The 20,141-nt window shown below is 43.6% G+C and overlaps 2 protein-coding genes and 1 long non-coding RNA gene across 3 annotated transcripts in view; 2 read left to right on the top strand and 1 right to left on the bottom strand.

The window, feature by feature from the left end:
• LOC311612304 overlaps positions 1 to 17,107 on the top strand; it is a 43,713-nt gene extending 26,606 nt beyond the window's left edge. Inside the window, exon 2 of the long non-coding RNA XR_014793271.1 lies at positions 17,011 to 17,107. This is a non-coding gene — a long non-coding RNA (uncharacterized lncRNA). The remainder of the gene's footprint in view (positions 1 to 17,010) is intronic.
• On the bottom strand, positions 6,501 to 6,806 carry LOC311612297 (late cornified envelope protein 3C-like; the record flags this gene model as incomplete). The annotated part of the gene is made up of 1 exon (XM_084865147.1): positions 6,501 to 6,806. One exon carries the CDS (start codon positions 6,804 to 6,806, stop codon positions 6,501 to 6,503), a length of 306 nt encoding a protein of 101 aa, XP_084721273.1.
• Positions 12,609 to 12,914, top strand: LOC311612300 (late cornified envelope protein 3D-like; the record flags this gene model as incomplete). The annotated part of the gene is made up of 1 exon (XM_084865150.1): positions 12,609 to 12,914. One exon carries the CDS (start codon positions 12,609 to 12,611, stop codon positions 12,912 to 12,914), a length of 306 nt encoding a protein of 101 aa, XP_084721276.1.
• Positions 17,108 to 20,141: the final 3,034 nt, after the last annotated feature.

Genomic DNA, 20,141 nt, shown 5'->3' with positions numbered 1-20,141 from the left:
CAATGTTTAACCACTAAGCCACGCCAACTAGGCCATAAGATATATTTTTTATTCGTTTTCTCACAAGGCATCTAAAAACACCTGCCTTAAAGCATAGATGTTTAATAATGACAAAGCTGATGCTGCTGTTGATGATGAATTTGATAAGGACATGGAAGATGACTCACTTCCAAGCTTTCATTTCTACCCTTGAAGGACCAGGAACTAACTACCTTCATGACAACTTCTACTACCAACTCAGACTGTCTGCATTGGGATAAAGGTGGGAAAAGAGTTTCCTGGTAAGTATCTCTCTAGGAATCCCATCTTTCCCCACTAATACAATGCTGCAATCATGTCATCCCATCTTTCCCCACTAATACAATGCTGCAATCATGTCACTCAAAACTCAGATGAGAGTCTATGGAAATAAAGATGAGATCATGGGCTACAGAAACAGTTATCATAACAACTGTTATCATAACAACCACAACCACATCTGGGCCTTTAATCTATGACCAACACTGCCCTGGTCCTATGAAAAATAAACAAATAAACTTTAGATTCTGCCCTCACTGAGCTCGCAATTTAATTGGAGAAAGGCACAGAGACACGCTTACCCTCCACACAAGAGAAACCAGTAGACAGGACATGAGTGAAGGCAAATTCAGGAGTCTACACCAGCATCAGTTATTTTAAAATGCTGCCAGGACACCACAATAGAACAGTTGATTTCAAATTTCTGGGTATTCCTACAGCAGTGTTGTTGTGTTTTTTTTTAATTTTTAATTGATTTTTTTTACAGAGAGGAAGGGAGAGGGATAGAGACTTAGAAACATCGATGAGAGAGAAACATCAACCAGCTGCCTCTTGCACACCCCTTGCTGGGGATGTACCCGCAACCAACGTACATGCTCTTGACGGGAATTGAAACTGGGACCCTTCAGTCTGCAGACTGACGCTCTATCTACTGAGCCAAACTGATTAGGGCAGCAGTATTTTTTAAAGATAAGTAGTTTATTGTATAAGCAATTAGAGATAAAAGCCAATGATCATTCTAGACATAGAGGAAGAGATCCATGTTAGGTGAAAAAACCATGTTAATGCTTCATGGAAGAAGCAAGGCAGACACTGGATACTTATGGTTGTACAAAAATGACTTCAGTGGTTGTCAAATTGTAGTCCTGTAGAGGATTAACATCATAGGTGCATAAAGAAATGTGTGTGTTTTTAAAGAAAATGAATAGATAGCAGTTCGTTTTTTGCAATTCACAAAAGTATTAATGCTCAACATGCTCTCAATTATATCTTAAATGTTTTATTCAGCATACAATTCATAAATGCCTGCATAAATAAGCATCACAAACAAAATAATTACTAAAATGGAAAAGTAATAGGAAAATTCAGGAGTGTGATAGTTTGCACACATGATTACCCCAGAGTTTGCATAATATTTAACCAGCTAAATACTCCTACTGTAGATTTAATTTGCAAATAACACAATGATAGACTTAGACAGTAAAAATATAACAATTTATTTGAACATAGTTAGAATTAGAAAATTCTTTGAATTGATCACAGGCTATACATAAGCAGACTCTGGTTTGAATTTATGAGTAGAATTGGCCCTTTACATATGAACTACTAAACTTAAAATGTTTATAAATCACCTGAATAAAAATTATTCATAAAACTACAAAGTGAGTAGTATTACAAAATACTGCAAAAGATTTGAATTATGATAACTCATTCCGTTCTCTTAGAATGGAAGAATAATTTACATAATAAATAAAACACCAAACAAAATTTATAGAGCTTGCTGGGGACATGAATCACTAAACTATTCAAGTTAATAATTTTCAAAATCTTATGTAATCAATAAGGAAATACTGAGAGCTTAGAGATTAATGGCAACAGTAATTTTTTAATTATAGCATAGATAGTTCAAAGGAACAATAAATGTTCAGAAAAATAGAGAATAATAATTATAAACAATAAAGTATAATTTCATATTCATCATTGATTCTTTCAAAAAGCTACTATCCAATTCTGGATTAGATGTATTAAAACTACCCTTGTATATTTCTGTTGCAACAGTTTTATAGTCAATTTTAAATCTGGAATTTGAATTTTAGATAATGTTCTAAAATTTAAAAAGAAATTCAGAAATTTAAGATGTTAATTTTTGTATTATTTATAACCATAAGCACACAAACTCTAGAAACAAATATAGAATAATAAAGTGTTGATTAAACAAGAATGTTGTAAGTCTACAGTTATCTTCATTGGGAAGAGGTCATGATCTCTAGGAGGTAATTTCTAGGAGACCCGTTCTACCAACTCATCACCTGGACCCCCTGCCTTCACTGATGGGTTCTTATCACACTTCGCTGGAGCAGCTCTGAATTGAAGACGGAGCTAATTTTGCATTTGCTCCACACCACAATGGAAGAAGTACACTAAATTAAAGGTCTTGTTGTAAGTAGATTCCAAGGAGTCCAGCTCTGAGAAAGAACTTAAATACAATGAAATGAAACACAATTCAATCATAAAATTTGAGCTTTATTGTTGAGTATAGTTTATAAGAGCAAGAGCAAATCTGAGTCTACACAAAGCATGTTGAACCCAAGAGGTACAGGACAAAACGGAAGGGGGAAGACAGAACCATCAGGCTGTGCCAGGCCCACGATTATTTGGTATTTGGTTCTTCCTGTATTGCTCCTTAATGGTCTTCAGGGCCCAGCTCAGCAGCAGCTCCCAGAATGCTGACAACAACCAGAATCCCTTCCCCACCCTCCCATGACCCCAAGGGCTCATAGTCACATCAGCCAGAGCTCTGGGGCTCTAAGATTCTGTTTTCCTCTTTGTTGGTCCCTGAGAAATTGCCGGGGATGTGTGTCCCTCTACCTGGTAGCAGTGCCTGGTAGCAGTGACCAGTGGAGAAAGGGGGAGAAGGAAACAGTAATGCTGAGCTCTCCATTTCCATAATTTGCTTCCTCCCACACTGGGCTCTTGGCCCAAAGTTAAGGAAATGGGGAACATGAATATTGAGGCAATTAGCAGTTGCTCTCACGGTAGAAAAAATGGGTAGGCCACTGGGTAGGTAGAAGCAGCAAATGCTGGGTGTCCTGCATCATATCTGATATCAGACAGAAACACACCTGTGATCTTCATCGCAAAGACTGAGGAAACTCACACCTACAATGCCACCTCCATGGGCCAACATGAGAGGGTGCCAATGTGAGGTGAGGATGGAAAATTCAATTTGGCAATTACCTGGGAGTTTCCAAAGGTGTAGCTCTGAAGGGGTGTGCCCTGCATTTACAGGGCAGGAGCCGCTCACCAACTTGGTGAGCTTACCTATAATTGAGGAAAACTATGAAAATGTGAAAAAGTGCCATTTGAAGGGGCTCACCCTGCTGTGGACACCTTCTGCTATGCCTCTTTGCTTCTTCCTAAGTCCCAGACATCATGGTTGGAGCCCAGCAGCCTGGCGCTCTGGCAATTTTGTGAATGGAAACCAGAACTAAGGACAGAGGAGCAAAGAAAAAAGAACCCAGGTCCTTATTGGCTTCATGCAGCTACCAAGGAGCCCTGAGCTACTTAGAAGGGTGGCTACCTGGGCTCAAATAAAATAAAATGAAAGTCAAAGCCTAGCAGCCATTTCTGCACAGGGCCTCGTACACAAAAGGCAGTTGTCAGAGAGGCCTCTGCTTTCAACTGCCTGCATACAGTCTCTGCTAGCTGAGCCAGCCCTTATAAAGATTTTCTGGAATCCTCTTTCAACCAATAGGACTAAGGCTTCTCCCATCCAATCAGAACTGTGCAGCTCTGACCAATCAGAGAGGCTCTATTTTGACCAATCAGGACAGTGCATTTTGGACCAATCAAACTGCCAGGATTTGGAGCCATTATTTACATGAGAACAGACCAATCAGAGACCAGGGGTAGAGACTCCTGTCTATATAAGCCAGTACTTTTGTGGCTCTGAGAGCACTTTTTCTTTAGGTGAAGACTGTGTCCTTCTGGGTTATTTGAAACAGTGAAGCTGTCTCCTCAGAGGAAGCAGAGGATACAGTACCAAGCATATAATGGAGGAGCTGAGTTGTCCAGCTGCCCTGGCCCCCACCACCTCACAGTGTGCTGTTTTCATAGCAGTGCTGTAGCACTTTTACACAGAGATGTAGTACTTGTGTCACAGTTGAGTTGTTTGCATAATGTTTTCTTTTGCACTCCCAAAGGTGGCAATTCCTATTGATAGTCAATGACCATCAGTTTACAGAATCCAAATGATTTTATACTTTATTGACCTCAAAGTAATTTAAATTCCTTTTGAAGTGTTTGTATATACAATTCTTATTGTAACTATTTAATATTGTCTCTTCCACCAGTCTAAAAGCTTTATATACAATGCACATGCCTACCTCAATTGAGGTCTCCAGTGACTTTCTACTAGATAATCCAAGAATGAAAGAGTGATTACAGGAAGAATTTTTTAGAAAGCAAGTTATGCAAATTAATGTTAACTTACAATAAATTTATAAATGCTGAAGAGGATAATGGTGATGTTGGAGACATCAGTGACTAAATTTCTGAGTCAACCTCTGCCTGCTCTTGCTTTTCCAGGTGACACCTGGTGGTGGTAAAGGGCATGTTCATTGAAGGTCATGTCCTTGACATTTATTTAGTCCTCCTCTTTCCCTTATCTCATATTTGTTGAATAAGATGTCAGTGTTTACATCTTTCCTGTTAATGTTAGATATTTAGTCTAATTTTTCCTTAACTATAAATGCTGCTATAGATCTGCTTCAATAATTTTCCTTGTGTGAATATACAAGTGTTTGATGAGTTAAGATAAACATTTTCATTGTTGAGACAAAAAGTAGTATGTCGTTTTTGTTGTAATAGTTACGGAAAGCATAACTCCAGTGACTACAATTGTCTTCATATCCTGATTTCAATCTTTAGATATATACTCAGAAGTGAGATTGCTGGACCATATATTGTAGTAGTCCTTATCCCCATCAAAGCCTTAGCAACTTTTTTATAGAAATAGAAAAATCATTCTAAAATTAATATGAAACCACAAAAGACTGCAGATAGTCAAAGCAATCTTGAGAAAGAAAAAAAAAAAAAAGAAAAAAAAAAGCCGGAGTCATCACATATCCTGATTTCAAAAAACATTACAAACCAACAGTAATTAAAACAGTATTATACTGGCATAAGGATAGATCTACAGACAAATGGAATAGAATAGAGTCTAATAATAAAACCAGGCATATATGTATATATAGTCAACTAATCTTTGACAAGGGTGCCAAGCATACACAATGGAGAACAGACTCTTCATCAGTGTTGATAAAACCGTATATTCAGATTATAAAAAAAAAAAAAAGAAAGAAAGAAAGAAATTGAGCTTAACTCCAAATGGATTAAAGACTTAAACCTGAGACCTGAAAGTAAATCTCCAGAGGAATATGCAGGGAAAAACTTCCAGACATCAGTCTTCACTATGATATCTTGGCTATGATACCAACAGCACAGGCAACAAGAGCAAATATAGAGAAGTGGGACTAAATTATATTTAAAATCTTCTGGATCATGAACATTCAACAGAGTGAAAAGGCACCACTGAGTGAGAGAAAATATTTTCAAACCAGGTATCTGAGAAGAGGTTAGAGACATGGACAGGGTTCCAATCTGTGATCCCCTGAGACATTTCCTATGTTCTCTTTCTTCTCGCTTTTCTCAGAGCCTCCCTTTGAAGAACACCCCATCTATTCACTCAGGGAAAACCCTCAGTTCAGTTCCTTCAGACTTGACTAACTTTGCAGGTTGCCTCTCTCTCTAAAGTCAATCATTTGTAGGTTGACTTTATCTTCTTCCCTTAGACCCTTCTTCTGCCTCCAGGCCCTCCTTCCTCTTTGGTCTCATTCTTCTCAGTTTCTGATCTTTACCACCTCACCATGGACAGGGGATCCGATGTTAGATAATTGCTCCCCACCATGTGACATAAAGAGTCAGCCCTTTGCTGACAGTGTTCTCAGCAGCCACTCTCCACTCCGCTCCCTCCCACCCACAAAGTTACCCAGGGCGTCTCCTAAGAGAAAAGTCCTACCCATTCGAGGGTCAGCCCCACATCAGGATTATCTCCTGGTGCTGGGATGCTGGACCTTCGGGAACTGCAGGAGGCAGGCCCCCTGAGCAGCCTTGGGAGGAGCAATCAAACAAGTGAGAGGCAGGTGGAGAGAAGAGGCTTTATTTATCTACCTGATTAGACACAAGTGATAACACTGAGAGGTAGACACATGGGATAACACTGAGAGAATTGGCTGCCCAGAAACTTGGAAAATACATGCCGAGCATCTTCTGGGGAGTGCTCATCCCTCCCCCAAGAACTTTTCAGCAAACCAGCCTGGGAATATTAGAATGGGGTGTCTGGGAGAGGCTGGGTCCAGTTGGGGCTTCTCCTCTGGCTTCTTGTCTTCTCTCAAGTGGCTGGTCTCAGCAGCAGATCCAGGTCAGCAGCAGCCCCCAGAGCTGTGGCCACAGCCAGAGCCCCCAGAATGCTGCCCACTGCCAGTGTCACAGGAGTCGGAGCTCTGGCGCCTGCAGCGGTGGGACCTGTGGTGGTGCCTGAGGTGGCTCAGGCAGCAGCCACCCTCAGAGGAGCTGGGGCCACAGCCGCCCCCAGAGCTCAGAGCACAGCCAGAGGGGGCTGGGGGCAAACACTGTGCTGGGCTCTTTGGGGGGCACTTCGGGGAGGGACACTTGGGGGTGCACTTGGGAGGGGGCTGGCACTGCTGCTGGTTCTGCTGGCAGGACATCTCGACAGGAACTTGACCTTGAACAAATAAAGGACATGTTGAGCTCAGAAGCTCCAAAAGTTTCAATGTCTCCTCCCCACAGTTTTTGTCAAACACTCGTCCTCCATGATGACCAAGCTGCCTGCTAAGCTAAGCTCTGGGGAAAAGACATGGGAACACGGAGGGGCCAAGTGCATTTGGATAAAGTACCTTCACGGGTGCCAGATGGACCCATGTACATCCCTAACCGCATACTCAGCAGGGATGGGAAGGAGTCCTGGGGACCTTGGCTTTTGGGGTTCACAGCCCCCAGATAGGTGCCCGACCGGCTCCTTCCTCACCATCCCCATTCCTCCTCTGCTGCCCACTGTGGGCCTCTTCCCCCTGGTTCCATTCAGATCTGAGCCCCTCTCCCTCCACTCCCAGCTGAGGCCTGTCCCCTTGCAGACACTCACCAGATGCAGAGGAGGCAGGAGAAGTCTGTTCCTGGGGAGGCTGTGGATGGGGAGCCCAGGGCAGGAGCCCTTTTATCCTGTGCTGGTTTGTGACGCAGGGCCTGAGCATGCTGCTGCTTTCACAAGCAGGGGGAGGTGGCAGCGGGTGCAACTCCAGGACAAGGCTTCCGGCCTTTCCCCTGAGCACTTGCATAACGTCTAACTAATGCCGTTCAACCAGGAAGCAGGATGACTGATCACATAACTCCCACCGGGGCTTCCTGGGAGCCTGGCACTCCACTTCCTTCCTTTCTTCCTGCCTTCTCCCAGCTGCGATGCCTCGGTTCTGCCTGCCTCACGTACCGTCCCGGGAGCAAGGATGGCTATGAAAACATTCTGTCCTTCCATTCTACCGAAAGACTCACGTGAGCAATTAATAAATTACAAAACAATTCCAAGGGATACATGTAATTTAATGTGCACAGTGTCTCGAGGCTGTCCTAGTGACCATGACCTTCAGGTAGAAGCGACTACTTCCCCCTGAGCTCCTGGCAATGAGATGTAGGCAAGGGATGGGACTAGTGTAGGGCCCCATCTTGCAGAGTGAGCCCTCAGATGACCTCCTGGCACCTGGGAGCAGCATGAAGTTTCAGGCATGAAGGGAGCAGACCCAGCTAGGTGCTCATGGACAAATATGGACATTGACTGGAGTTAAAAATGTGTATTTCTTTCTTACTGAATTAACCTAAACTCAAAACTATTTGCACATTGGAATCTATGATACTATCTAGCTATAGTAAAAAATATAATTAGGGCTATGAACTTTAATAAACCATATGTCATTTACATAATTTTTGCTGTTGTAATAACATCATTTCTTATAAAGAAAAACGTTCATGACCTTTTGTTAACTGGTAAAAAGCAGGTGATAAAGCAGCACACATAGTTAATTAAATGATTTTGAATGGATTCATTTTTATAGGCTATGTGTTTTATTCTTTAATGACCAGTCAAACCTATAGGACTACCCCTAGGTTTTTATCAAGAATTTTTTTTTAAAAAAAGAAGGAATTCTCATCATTTGCAGCAACCTGGATGGAATTGGAGAACATCATGCTGAGTGAAATAAGCCAATCAATGAAAGAGAAACACCACATGACCCCATTCATTTGTGGATAATAAAGATCATTATAAACTGATGAACCAAAAGATAGATATAGAGACAGTAAAGCAACAAGCAGATTGTTAAATTACAGCGGGGAGGGGAGGAGGATCTGGGGGAGATAATAGATCAACCGAAGGACTTGTATACATGCATATAAGTACAACCAATGGACATAAAACTCTGGGTAGGGAGGGGATATGTGGGAGGGAGGAAGGGGGGCAAAAAAAATCAATAAAATATGTAAAAATAAAATAAATAAATAAATAAATGAGAGAGAAAAAAGAATTTTTTTTTTAATTATGTTTACAGAAACACCCACAAGTCCGTGTCTATAGTAGCTTTACTCATAATTGCCCTGAACTGGAAACAGCCCATGTCTTTCAACAGGTGAATGGATAAAAAAATGAGATACATCAATACAATGGAATGGTACTTAGCAATAAAGAAGGAATGAACTAGTAATATAAGAAACAACAGAATAAATGTCAAGTGTATCATTCTGTGTGAAAAACACACACACACAGACTTTAAACAACAGGGGGATGAGGGCATGAATGGGAGGATGGTGGGGGTAAAGGGGGTTAAGTACACATATGTAATACCTTAATCAATAAAGAAAGTTAAATAAATAAATAAATAAATAAATGCTACGAAGTATATGATTCCAATGATATGACATTATGGAAAAGGCAAAATTATAAGGACTAAAAATAGATCAGTAGTTGTCAAGGTCTGGTATGGGGAGGGCTGAGGAGAAAAGCCATGGAGTGATGATTCCATAGGGTCATGAGGAAATGGATTCTAGGGATGGAATTGTACTTTATCTTAATGGTAGTGGTGTTCACACATTGGTCTGTGTTAGTCAAGGCTCACAGCATTGCATACTTTAAATGGGTGATTGCTTTCTGTTTGTAAAATATACCTCAAGAAATCTGACTTAAAAATAGAATAAAATAATACAGTTTAGGAATACAAATGTTAAATGTGATTTTAAAAATGCACAAAAAGGAAGCAAAGAATAATAAATACAAATTCAGGGGATGATTACAGCAGCAGGAGCTGGTTGGGGATAAGGTACATAGTAAGTTATATGTACCTCACTATTAGAGTTCTCCTTTTCACTTTTGTGCTGGATTTTTGTGTTTACTTAAATAATGATCGATAGATAGATAGATGGTAGATAGATAGATAGATAAGCAGTTAGATAAATTAATTAAGAGGACTTTGCATGGATTAAAGATGAGCATATATTACAAACTGGATTTGTTTATCCAAATCGATGCACTTAATATCCAAAAACAAGACAAGTAAGTGACAAACTCCAGGAATAAATATTTTCCTAGCACACTGTTTTCATGCTTGCTCATCTTCCCCTCTTCGCAGCATCAGTCATCAGTCACTAAAGAGGAGGGCAAGTCCTCCTTTATTGGTTGCTCATTTATTACTAATGTGCCTTGCTCAGAAGGCTCAGCCTGAAGCTGGACCTCAGATAAAGCAATTCCTGCCCCGAGCTAACATGCATGTTATGAGGTCATACAATGCTCATTTTAGACCAACCGGGTAGACTTCTCCTCCACACGTTATTCTAGATTCCTCAGGGATGTCAGGGCTCCTAAAACATCCTCAAAGTGCCCCACTTTTGGAGTCACTTCGTGCTCTGGGCCATGGGTTCAAGTACCTTCTGTCACCTCTGGCTCACCTGCCATCTTAGGCACAGCATGGACTCTCTTGTGAGAAGGACAGGGAGGGTATACGGTGAGGGAGGCTTCGTTCGGGAGGTGTGAGATTAAGGAGATCCCAATCAAGCAGAGGAATGGGAGCATCAGGAAATGGAGACAAGGACTGAGACGGGGACTCGGGCTGAGTAGGAGACCCTTCTGCTGGACGTTCTTAAACAGTTTGGGCCACACGGACTGGGGGCATGTGTCACACCCCAAGTGTAGCCCCACAGCAAGTCAAAATCACACATCTCTGGGGTTAAAAATGGCCTCTGTGCTTTCTTTCTGGGGAACCATGTGACATGAAAAAGTAATGATTTCCTTCTACAGCTAGGCTGGAACCCAAAGACAACTCAGCTCGTGTTACACCTACATTGTTAGGTGTCATCCCAAAGGCAAATGCTCACTTAGTGTTTATCCTCTCTGCTCGGTTGTCAGGGACCTGAGAGCAGAGAATGTGCCTTCCCTCGCTGCGGAAATCCTAGCTGAGGAAGGTACTAACTGGCCCAGCTGGTACTCAGTATGTGCTTCTCAGATGAAGAATCCTGGGAATGAATGACTTAGGAGAGAGTGTTCGGGCAGATAGGACTGCAGGTGGCAGTAGGAAGGAGAGAGGCTCTGAGCAAATTTTGGGCTGAGCAGAGAAGCCAGGGAGCGATGCCTCCAGCAGGGGTCCTGGAGGAAGGTCTGGGTAGCTCCCGCAGAGGTCCCAGATTTCCCTGAGAGCAGGCTCTCCTGGGCACTGGCCCATCCCTATCTGCGGGCCTTAGGCATCAGCAGGAAAGTGGTGACTTCCCCCACTTCCGGTTCTTCTCCAACCTCCCTAGGGCACATTCTGGGGCAAGCACCAGAGTGAGCGAATGGCTGTTTCATGGAATTTTATTTAATTAAACTTAAATGTGTGACTATTAAAGTCCCAATGATCTTCCTTTGGTAAATAAATGTGAAACATTTTATTACCATTATTTGAGATAAAATGTGATGAGGAATTCATCTGTAATATCACAATGAAAGAAAATGGGAAAATAGTATTTGGCTTACATAAAGCTTATCTATTATGAGGTCTTAGCCATTATGTGGGCAAATAGGCTCACCAACCACCTCTAGCATCGTCAGCTTCCCAATTATCAACCTTGTTTATGAAATGGCTCATTTTTATCATTTGAACAATTTTCCTTAATTCTTCCAGGCAGAAGAATTTCTACAGTGTCAGGATCAATAGGACATAATGCCACAGTCAGGAAGAAATAGAGCCACAATGGAAAAGAGGATATTTTTCTCTCCATCTTCCTCCTCCTCCTTGTAATCTCCGTCCTCCTTCTTCTTAAGAATACCCATTGTGAATCTTGTCATGGCTAGAGTTGTAAGTCTCTTCTCCATTCTAACTCCTCTGCCATACGGGGACATGAGGTCCTCTTAGGAATTTTTCTGTCCTAGACAAGAACTGTCTTCAAGCTCCTTCCTTTAGCCTGCATCACACTCCCACAACACAATGATCCTGCCCAGCTGTCACCCCTGGAGAGCATCTGAAGGCTCCATCTCCCTATGGGGCCTGCAGTACAATGGGGCATTGACCTCCAAAAGCTGGACTCTTAGGCTTGAGGTCTTTGTAAACACCCCTATGACAGTATTTATTTCATCGGATCCATTATATTCTTTGTCTAAGTGATGGCCCATTTAGGCCGTGAGATACTCCAGGGAAAAGACATGTCTTAAATATCTCTATATTATTACTGTAAAAGAGCCTGTGTCCATGCATGGAAGTGAATGAATAAATGAATGAATGAACGAATGAATATATAGCCGCAGGTCCGAGGCAGACTTGAATGGGAAGTATTTGGCAGTCACAAGGACATCCTGGTTCATCTTATTAAAACTTTAGGCTCCTTCCCAGGAAGACACTGAGGGAGGCAACTAGGAAGTGTGTGGCGCTGCCACCTCCCCCTGCTTGTGAAAGCAGCAGCATGCCCGGGCCCTGCGTCACAAACCAGCACAGGATAAAAGGGCTCCTGCCCTGGGCTCCCCATCCACAGCCTCCCCAGGAACAGCTTCTCCTGCCTCCTCTGCATCCGGTGAGTGTCTGCAAGGGGACAGGCCTCAGCTGGGAGTGGAGGGAGAGGGGCTCAGATCTGAATGGAGCCAGAGGGAAGAGGCCCACAGTGGGCAGCGGAGGGCGGATGGTGATGGTGAGGAAGGAGCCACACACGCACCTATCAGGGGGCTGTGAACCCCAAAAGCCAAGGTCCCCAGGACTCCTTCCCATCCCTGCTGAGTATGCTGTTACGGATGCACATGGGCCCATCTGGCACCCGTGAAGGTGCTTTATCCAAATGCATGTGGCTCCTCCATGTTCCCATGTCTTTCCCCCAGAGCTTGGCTTAGCAGGCAGCTTGGTCATCATGGAGGACAAGTGTTTGACAAAAGCTGTGGGGAGGAGACATTGAAACTTCTGAAGCTTCTGAGCTCAACATGTCCTTTATTTGTTCAAGGTCAAGTTCCTGCCAAGATGTCCTGCCAGCAGAACCAGCAGCAGTGCCAGCCCCCTCCCAAGTGCACCCCCAAGTGCCCCTCTTCGAAGTGCCCCCCAAAGAGCCCAGCACAGTGTTTGCCCCCAGCCCCCTCTGGCTGTGCTCTGAGCTCTGGGGGCGGCTGTGGCCCCAGCTCCTCTGAGGGTGGCTGCTGCCTGAGCCACCTCAGGCACCACCACAGGCACCACCGCTGCAGGCGCCAGAGCTCCGACTCCTGTGACACTGGCAGTGGGCAGCATTCTGGGGGCTCTGGCTGTGGCCACAGCTCTGGGGGCTGCTGCTGACCTGGATCTGCTGCTGAGACCAGCGACTTGAGAGAAGACAAAAACCCAGAGGAGAAGCCCCAGCCAGACCCAGCCTCTCCCAGACCCCCCATGCTCATCTGTCTGCCCAGCCTGAGCTGGGATGTCCCCAGGGAGGGTTTCCACTTCTCTCTGGTTGATCTTCCGGTCTGATGCCCAGGATCTCACAATTCTTCCACCTTCAGCATGTGACAATGATTGGCATTGCCTAAACCTGTGGGGAAAAAAATAAAGCTTCTTTTCCTCATCACCATGGGCAGCTTGCATGTCTTTTCACTCTGTCCCTCCTCTCAGTTCCTTGGTCAACAAAATGCATTTCTGGGAGCAGAATCTTAATTTTGGACCCAGAATAAATATCGTATTTTCCGGCATATAAGATGACCCCCCTAATTTTACAGTTAAAACATAGGTTTAGGCCTATATTCGCTGTATAAGACTACCCCCACTTCCGAGGCAACACCAGTCCTTTTTTTAATAGACCGCCTCTCTGACTCTGGCCAATCTGAGCAGGCTTTTTTTTTTCATTTCAAAAGTCATCTTATACGCGGGAAAATACGGTATATCAGTTTCCCCTCCACCCATAGAAGGGCTGAGAAGAGGTTTTAGGTTGGTATGGAGATGGAAAGAAGGGTGAGAGTCATATTGCTTTGAGTCCTTGCAACTCTCAATGAAAGGATTGATTTTTCCTGTGAAACCTGAGTCGGTGTTGATATAATCTGGGAATTGCTACTGTAGGACATGGGACTTTTATATATTTCAATAAGCTGTTTATGAGTCTGAATTAAGAAACAGGGAATCAAGAGGCAAGGAAACAGAAAACGGGCGAAGGGAGGAGACATATGCCTTAGGAAGGAGACTTAACTCAATGCACTCTATGAAAATACAGGCGATGGAAGGTGAGAAGTATTTACATTAATGAGGTCTAGGGGGAGCAATGTGGCTGGGAGTCTAATCAACAAGTTAATTGATGTGTGTGAGATGAAAATTTAGAAGAATGAAAAAGAGAAAATGAGAAGTGTCGATGTAATCTAAGGAGTAAACATTCATTAACTGATGAACTCTACACAACCATGAAGCTCAATTCAGTCCCAAGTTTTGGCTTAAATTATAAAATTAAGATGCTGCTGAGGTTGAAAAAATGTTCCTATGTATGAACCAAAAGTAACATCCTACCTGGACTGCCAGAAAGCCAGAGAAATGTTGTAGAGCTCAAACCACAATCAAATGGCAAATATTAAGAGAAATCAGTGTTAAAAACTGAGTAGTAGAGCAAGCAGGGGTGGGGCAGGGGAGGGAGGGGTTGGACAATCTCAAAAGTTCATTAAATTAAAAAAAGGTTTTATCAAGCCTGGAAATTATTAAAATTTGGGGGTTAAAAAGGCCCTGAAGAAGTTTAATACCAGACACACCAACCAGGTCTAACAACCTGGGACATGAATCCTTGAAGTAGAAGCCACAGCTCTAGCCATGAGTTTAAGTTCAGCTAGAAATCACCCAAGATGCTCAGCCAGAGGCAGGAAACATGTGAGTCTCACAAAGGGGAAGGCGAGCCTGGCACCCAGGAAGGGCTATGCCTCTACGAATAGGATCTGCAAAACCTTGAACACCAGGCTTTGAGCACAGTCAACCCACAGGCCCAATAGCTCTGTGCAGACCTGAAACAGTCCACCACGGGCTGGAAAATCTGGAGAATTAGAACACACCACCGCCAGGGGCTTTAGAAGAAAACTTAGAAGCTCAGAAGTACCTCGAAGTGCCACTCTAAAGAACTGACAGAATTATGGCTCATGGTTGAGTCAAATCTGAGAGATGAGAAAAGGGATCAACTTATAAAGGTCCTGGCTGGGACACCAAAGAGCTATGGGAAGCTAAAAAGAATAAAGAGCATCATAAAAATGGAGGCCCCCCAAAAAATGTCCCAGTAATAAAATAAATAAAAAAATAGATTCCAAAGACTGCATCAGGGTGACACCAAGTCCTAGCCTCAGACCCATTTATTCACTCAATTAAAAAAAATTTTACCAATAAAAAATACATTTTTATTGATCACCTATGATGGACACAATTCTAGGCACTAGATACAGCAGAGAATCAGAGAGACAATGTTTCTTCTCTAGGGAACATACATTCAAATGTATCTGTGGGCGACAGTTCCCACTTTGCATGCGATGCAGAGTGAAACAGAGCGGCTCTCTATGCAGTCGGCCTCTCATCCTCTGGACCTGAGTGGACACTGGTGTTAGCTTAATACACCCAGAAAAGACCCCCAGCTTGGATAAAATATTGACACTTTGAGATAGTGGCTTTGGTGGTGACAAAAAAAGGACGTGAGCATTCGCTAGCTTCCACATCAAAAGCCAAGGAAGGAGAGGGATAAGTTGTTCATACTAATGAGACAATGTTAGTGCATGAGCAGGTCTCGTCCTCAGGCCCTTCCCAGTCTCCCCACCTCCCTCATGCCACAGCCACAGTGAAAAGGCATCTTCCCAGGGGTGCTCCTTTCTTCCCATGAATATTACTTATTTGATTACCTAGAAAGGAATAGTTAGAGAGAGAAATATTAATGTGAGAGAAACACATCAATTGGTTGCCTTCTGCACGTGCCCTGATCAGGACCTGGGCTGGGGAGGAGCTTGCAACCTAGGTACATGCCCTTGACTGGAATTGAAACCAGGACCCTTTGGTCTTCAGGCCAATGCTCTATCCACTGAGCCAAACTGGCTAGGGTGATTTGTCTCATTCTTAAATGTGATGTTTCAGAGAACTATGCATCTCTAATGTTAAAATAAAATGCAATGGAAAAATACCACACAGCTTACATTATGGTAATTTCCAAAATTCTTGGTCAATCACGCCTACTTGAGTGTACGTAAGCTTCACCATTTCACCCGCATCATCACCACACCCATTAAATATGATTCATAGCTCAGCCAATCTCCCTAAGCCACCCTAGCCAACTGGAATCACTCCCTCCCCAAACTACTCTTGGAGCTCTTAAAATAAATATCACAGTCACTATGGTACTGACACAATGGTTCTCTGATGTGTCTAAATTAGCAAACCATGACACCGCAGCTAGATTTCTTGTCTCTATCTGTGATTTTATTCCTCACATCTTTGGTCTGTGGTGCCTCTATCACTTTATAGCTTTTTCTTTCTCCAGGTACCAGCTGTTTAGTGGAGAAGCAGGAATTCAAACTCAGGAATCTCTGACTTTAAATGAATGCTTAACAAGCCCATTATTCAGCCCCTTACGTGTTGTCTGAGATCTCTCCAGTATCCCCTTAGCAACCCCCTTAGCAAAAGCGTTATCTCTCCCTCCTGGGAGGACCCCTGCATTCTATGAGTTCCTCCTGGCGTTGCCATCTGGGCTGGCTGCCCACTGGCAGACCAAGGATCTCCACTTCTGTTCCCACCACTTGTCTAAGCACTGTTCTTACAGGCCCATGACTTGATCTCAACTAAAACCCTTAAATAATAGCAGGTGACAACGTCTGGATGCATCTTCCTCCTCAGAGTTACTGCAGGCAAAAAGGGACCGATACCCAAAGGCTCTGACCTGGGGTCTGTGGACACCACACTCACGTTGCGGCACTGACCACGTCAGTTAGTGCTTATTTTATTGCTTGGGCATTTGTCCCACTCTACTGTGATCTACTCAAGAACAGGGACCAAATCTTACTCGTTTCCCAGTTTCTTGTATTCAGTAGAATGGATGGTGTGCCGCCATAGCAGTGCAACACATCCTGCTTGATTACTGAGTGGATGGATGGAAGAATGGATGGGTGGATGGATGGATGGATGGATGGAAGGATGGATGGATAAAACAATTAAAATGGCATACCACAAGGAAGGCTAAGACAGGGTAATTGAAGAGTCCTGTGACTTTTCTCACAGGAAAATTCTTGGTACCTGCCCTGAAAGATATGTAGAATTTAGAATGGAGATTACAAGAAGCTGGATCAGCCCAAACTGGTTTGGCTCAGTGGATGGAGTATTGGCCTGCGGACTGAAAGGTCCCAGGTTCGATTCCAGTCAGAGGTATATGCCTTGGTTGTGGGCACATCTCCAGTGGGAGGTGTGCAGGAGGCAGCTGATCAATGTTTCTCTCTCATCAATGTTTCTAGCTCTCTATCCCTCTCCCTTCCTCTCTGTGAAAAATCAATAAAATATATATTTTTTAAAAGAAGCTGGATCGGCTCAACATATGTTAAGAAAGGAAGGAAGGAATAGCAGGGGGGTAGGAGGTGGTTAGGAAGAGAGGAAGGAAGGCAGAATGGAAGAGAGATGAGGCAGAAAGATTTAGGGTTATTTTGTGGATGACAGGAGAATAGTACAAAAGATGCTCACACCCTCCTACTGTCTCTCCTCCACTTCATGGGACTTGACCTTCTAAGAAGTTCCTATAGAAGGTTCTAGGTTATTCCAAGGATCTCCTTCTCTCTAATCTTCAGAGCCCATCATCCTCTCTCTCTGAAACTGCTTAGCTCCTCCTTCCTGGATGCTGTAAACTCAGGGTGTATGCCTTTGTGAGTTAATGACTCTTCCTTTCAACACCACCCACCTGCCTTCTATCCTTTGCACGTGAAAACCCCGCATTTGATGTTCAGTGATGTCACCCATTCCTCAGCGCTTCCAGGCCCTGGGCTGACCTGCAGGGAATGCCTGAGCCTGGAAGATTGTGGAGAAGAGAGAAGATGAAATCCTGATCACCCACAGGTGACTCATAGGAACTGAGGGCCTAGAGGTGAGGTGACGTTTAAGGACAAAAAGTTTTTCAGGGTATCAAAACCGGTTTGGCTCAGTGGATAGAGCATCGGTCTGGGAACTGAAGGGTCCCAGGTTCGATTTCAGTCAAGGGCATGTACTTTGGTTGCAGGCACATCCCCGGTAGGGGGTGTGCAGGAGGCAGCTGGTCGATGTTTCTAGCTCTCTATCCCTCTCCCTTCCTCTCTGTAAAAAAATCAATAAAATATATATTTTTTAATTTTCAGGGTTGAAATCTCATGAAGTATTTCAGAGTCTGTTTGACCACGAAACACTGATTTCTCTTGGTGTCATGGATAATTACAACAAGAAGGAAGATTCTAAAGGCAATTAGGGGAACATGGCTGGAGCCTTGGAATTGCATTACTGATTGGATGGTAGTAGAAAGGGAGAAAAACCCCAGAGACATCCTTGGAACAGAGATCTCTGGAGGGCTTCTATCTGCTTAATCAAACATCTGAATACGGAGTTACAAAACGAAAGTTTCATTTTCATTCACGAACTGCCTTCTGTGCTGTGTTGAATCTCAGGCAAATCCCATATCTACATCCCAAAATCCTTCATGCAATTCAGTATAATTCAGCATAAAATTTTAATCACAAGGGTTTTCGTAATATGTTAATTGTGATTCTTATCACTCCAATTGTAGTTCCCTTCTCTATATTTACACTTGGATTCACATCTGTCCTGCCCAGGTGTCCCGCGTTCCTTCCTGAGTGCCAGCAAGTTTCTCTCTGGAGCCCACCTCTCCTGGCCTAACCCCTCCATCCATTTTCCACACACAGCTCACCCTGAATGTCCAGTGTTCTCAGCTTAGTCACCACCCCAAGAACAAGAGATGATTCTATTAGGTGCCCAGTTTTACAGAGAACATGCAGGAGAAACAGAGGGCACCCAAAGAACTGTGCACTTTGTAGTTAGTCCCTTATTTTATAGCACTTATCACAGGGAGTAGACTCCTTATTCACTTGTCTGCCTGTCCAGCTAGACAATTCATTTACTCTAGGTCTGGTGTGTCATATTCCAAACTATATTCCACTGCAAAGTATGAGTACGGGACATGGCCTCTGTCAAATACACGTGCAGGCCTGAGTGGGAAGTATTTGAGTAAATACCAGTTCCTTTTTGTCAAATATCTATATTATCTATGCTCAGAGCTGAGCTGGGAGCATTAGATGCTATCACCCTCTTCCAGCAACATACTCTCTCATAAAACCAGGACTCCCTACCCTGGACTTCTCAGTCCATAGCCTACTCAGAATCAGCTTTTCCTGGCTTCCATGAAATCAGCTCAGTGTCCATCACATGCAGTACCTGAGCTGGGAGGGCCTGTAAGAGAAACCCAGGCCTCCATCAGAGGAGAGGGAAGCAGAGGGTTCACAACAGAGTCAACAAGAGAAGCCTGGGGTTAGTAAGCATCTTTATTGGATGTTTGAGGGGTTCTGTGACTGACAAGGCCATGGGTCCTCAAGATGTCCTCATCCTCTTCCTATACATGTTCTGAGAGATGTATTCATCTCTCGAGACACCCTTGAGAAAGCTTTTGTGAAAAGAGTTTATTCTTTTCCATGATTACATGGAGACAAAATGCCATAGAATTCCAATTAGAAAAGAGTCAGTCTTCTTTTCTGTCAAAAAGCCAAATAGAAATGAGCATCTGTCCAGGTTAAGTCCAATTTTCATTTCCTCTTCAATTTCTTAGTTCAGAAGTACAGCCTGTTTCATGAAAAGCATCAGAGAAGAGACTTTGGCCAGAGGCTTCTGCAGTCCCTTGTTTTAGTCTCTCTTGAGTCACTGGGATGCTCTGCAAGTTAACAAAAAGTGTGATGAGTATGTTTCTGTATCTGAAATGTGAGACAATAGGAGTACTCACAGCCCAGGGCTGTTGGGAGGATTAACTGAAGAACCAATTCCTGGCTCATAAATGGGCGAAGGAAATATTTTATCTTAAGCTTATCTTTATTTTTAAAACTAGCACCATTTCTCAGTTCCATGTTTCTCTTCTTTCCAATTTTCTCACATCAGACACTCATTTAGAGTCCAATGTCTCCTCTGCATCTACAATGTCTTCAGTTTTACCCCTCGTCATTGTTCCTCCAGATCCTCATTGAAGAAATTGAGCTAATAATCATCCCATGGCCTCTCTTTCCTCCCCTGGTCTCTCAACTTCCTCTCTGGCCAGGCTTCGGGTTCTTTGCCTCCCCAATCCCTGGCTCTTGGTTGGGGATGCTGGAATCCCTTCTGGATTCTCATGGCGGAAGTCACCTCCAGCAGAGTCCAGGCTGAAGACAGACCCTTTCCCACATCACATCATGGGGATCTTTTCCTCTCGTTGGTGTGGGGCTGACCCAGCACCCTTCCCCCTCCTGGCCCAACACAAAGTGAGAGGGACAGTGAGCAAGGAACCCCTGCTCCCTCTCCACAAGCCCTTTTGCAGATGAT

This window comes from Pipistrellus hanaki (genome assembly GCF_964339955.1).
Source record: "Pipistrellus hanaki genome assembly, chromosome: 18".
Classification (NCBI taxonomy): domain Eukaryota; kingdom Metazoa; phylum Chordata; class Mammalia; order Chiroptera; family Vespertilionidae; genus Pipistrellus; species Pipistrellus hanaki.
Note: the sequence above shows the minus strand (reverse complement) of the source record. Positions and strands in the feature narration are given on the sequence as shown.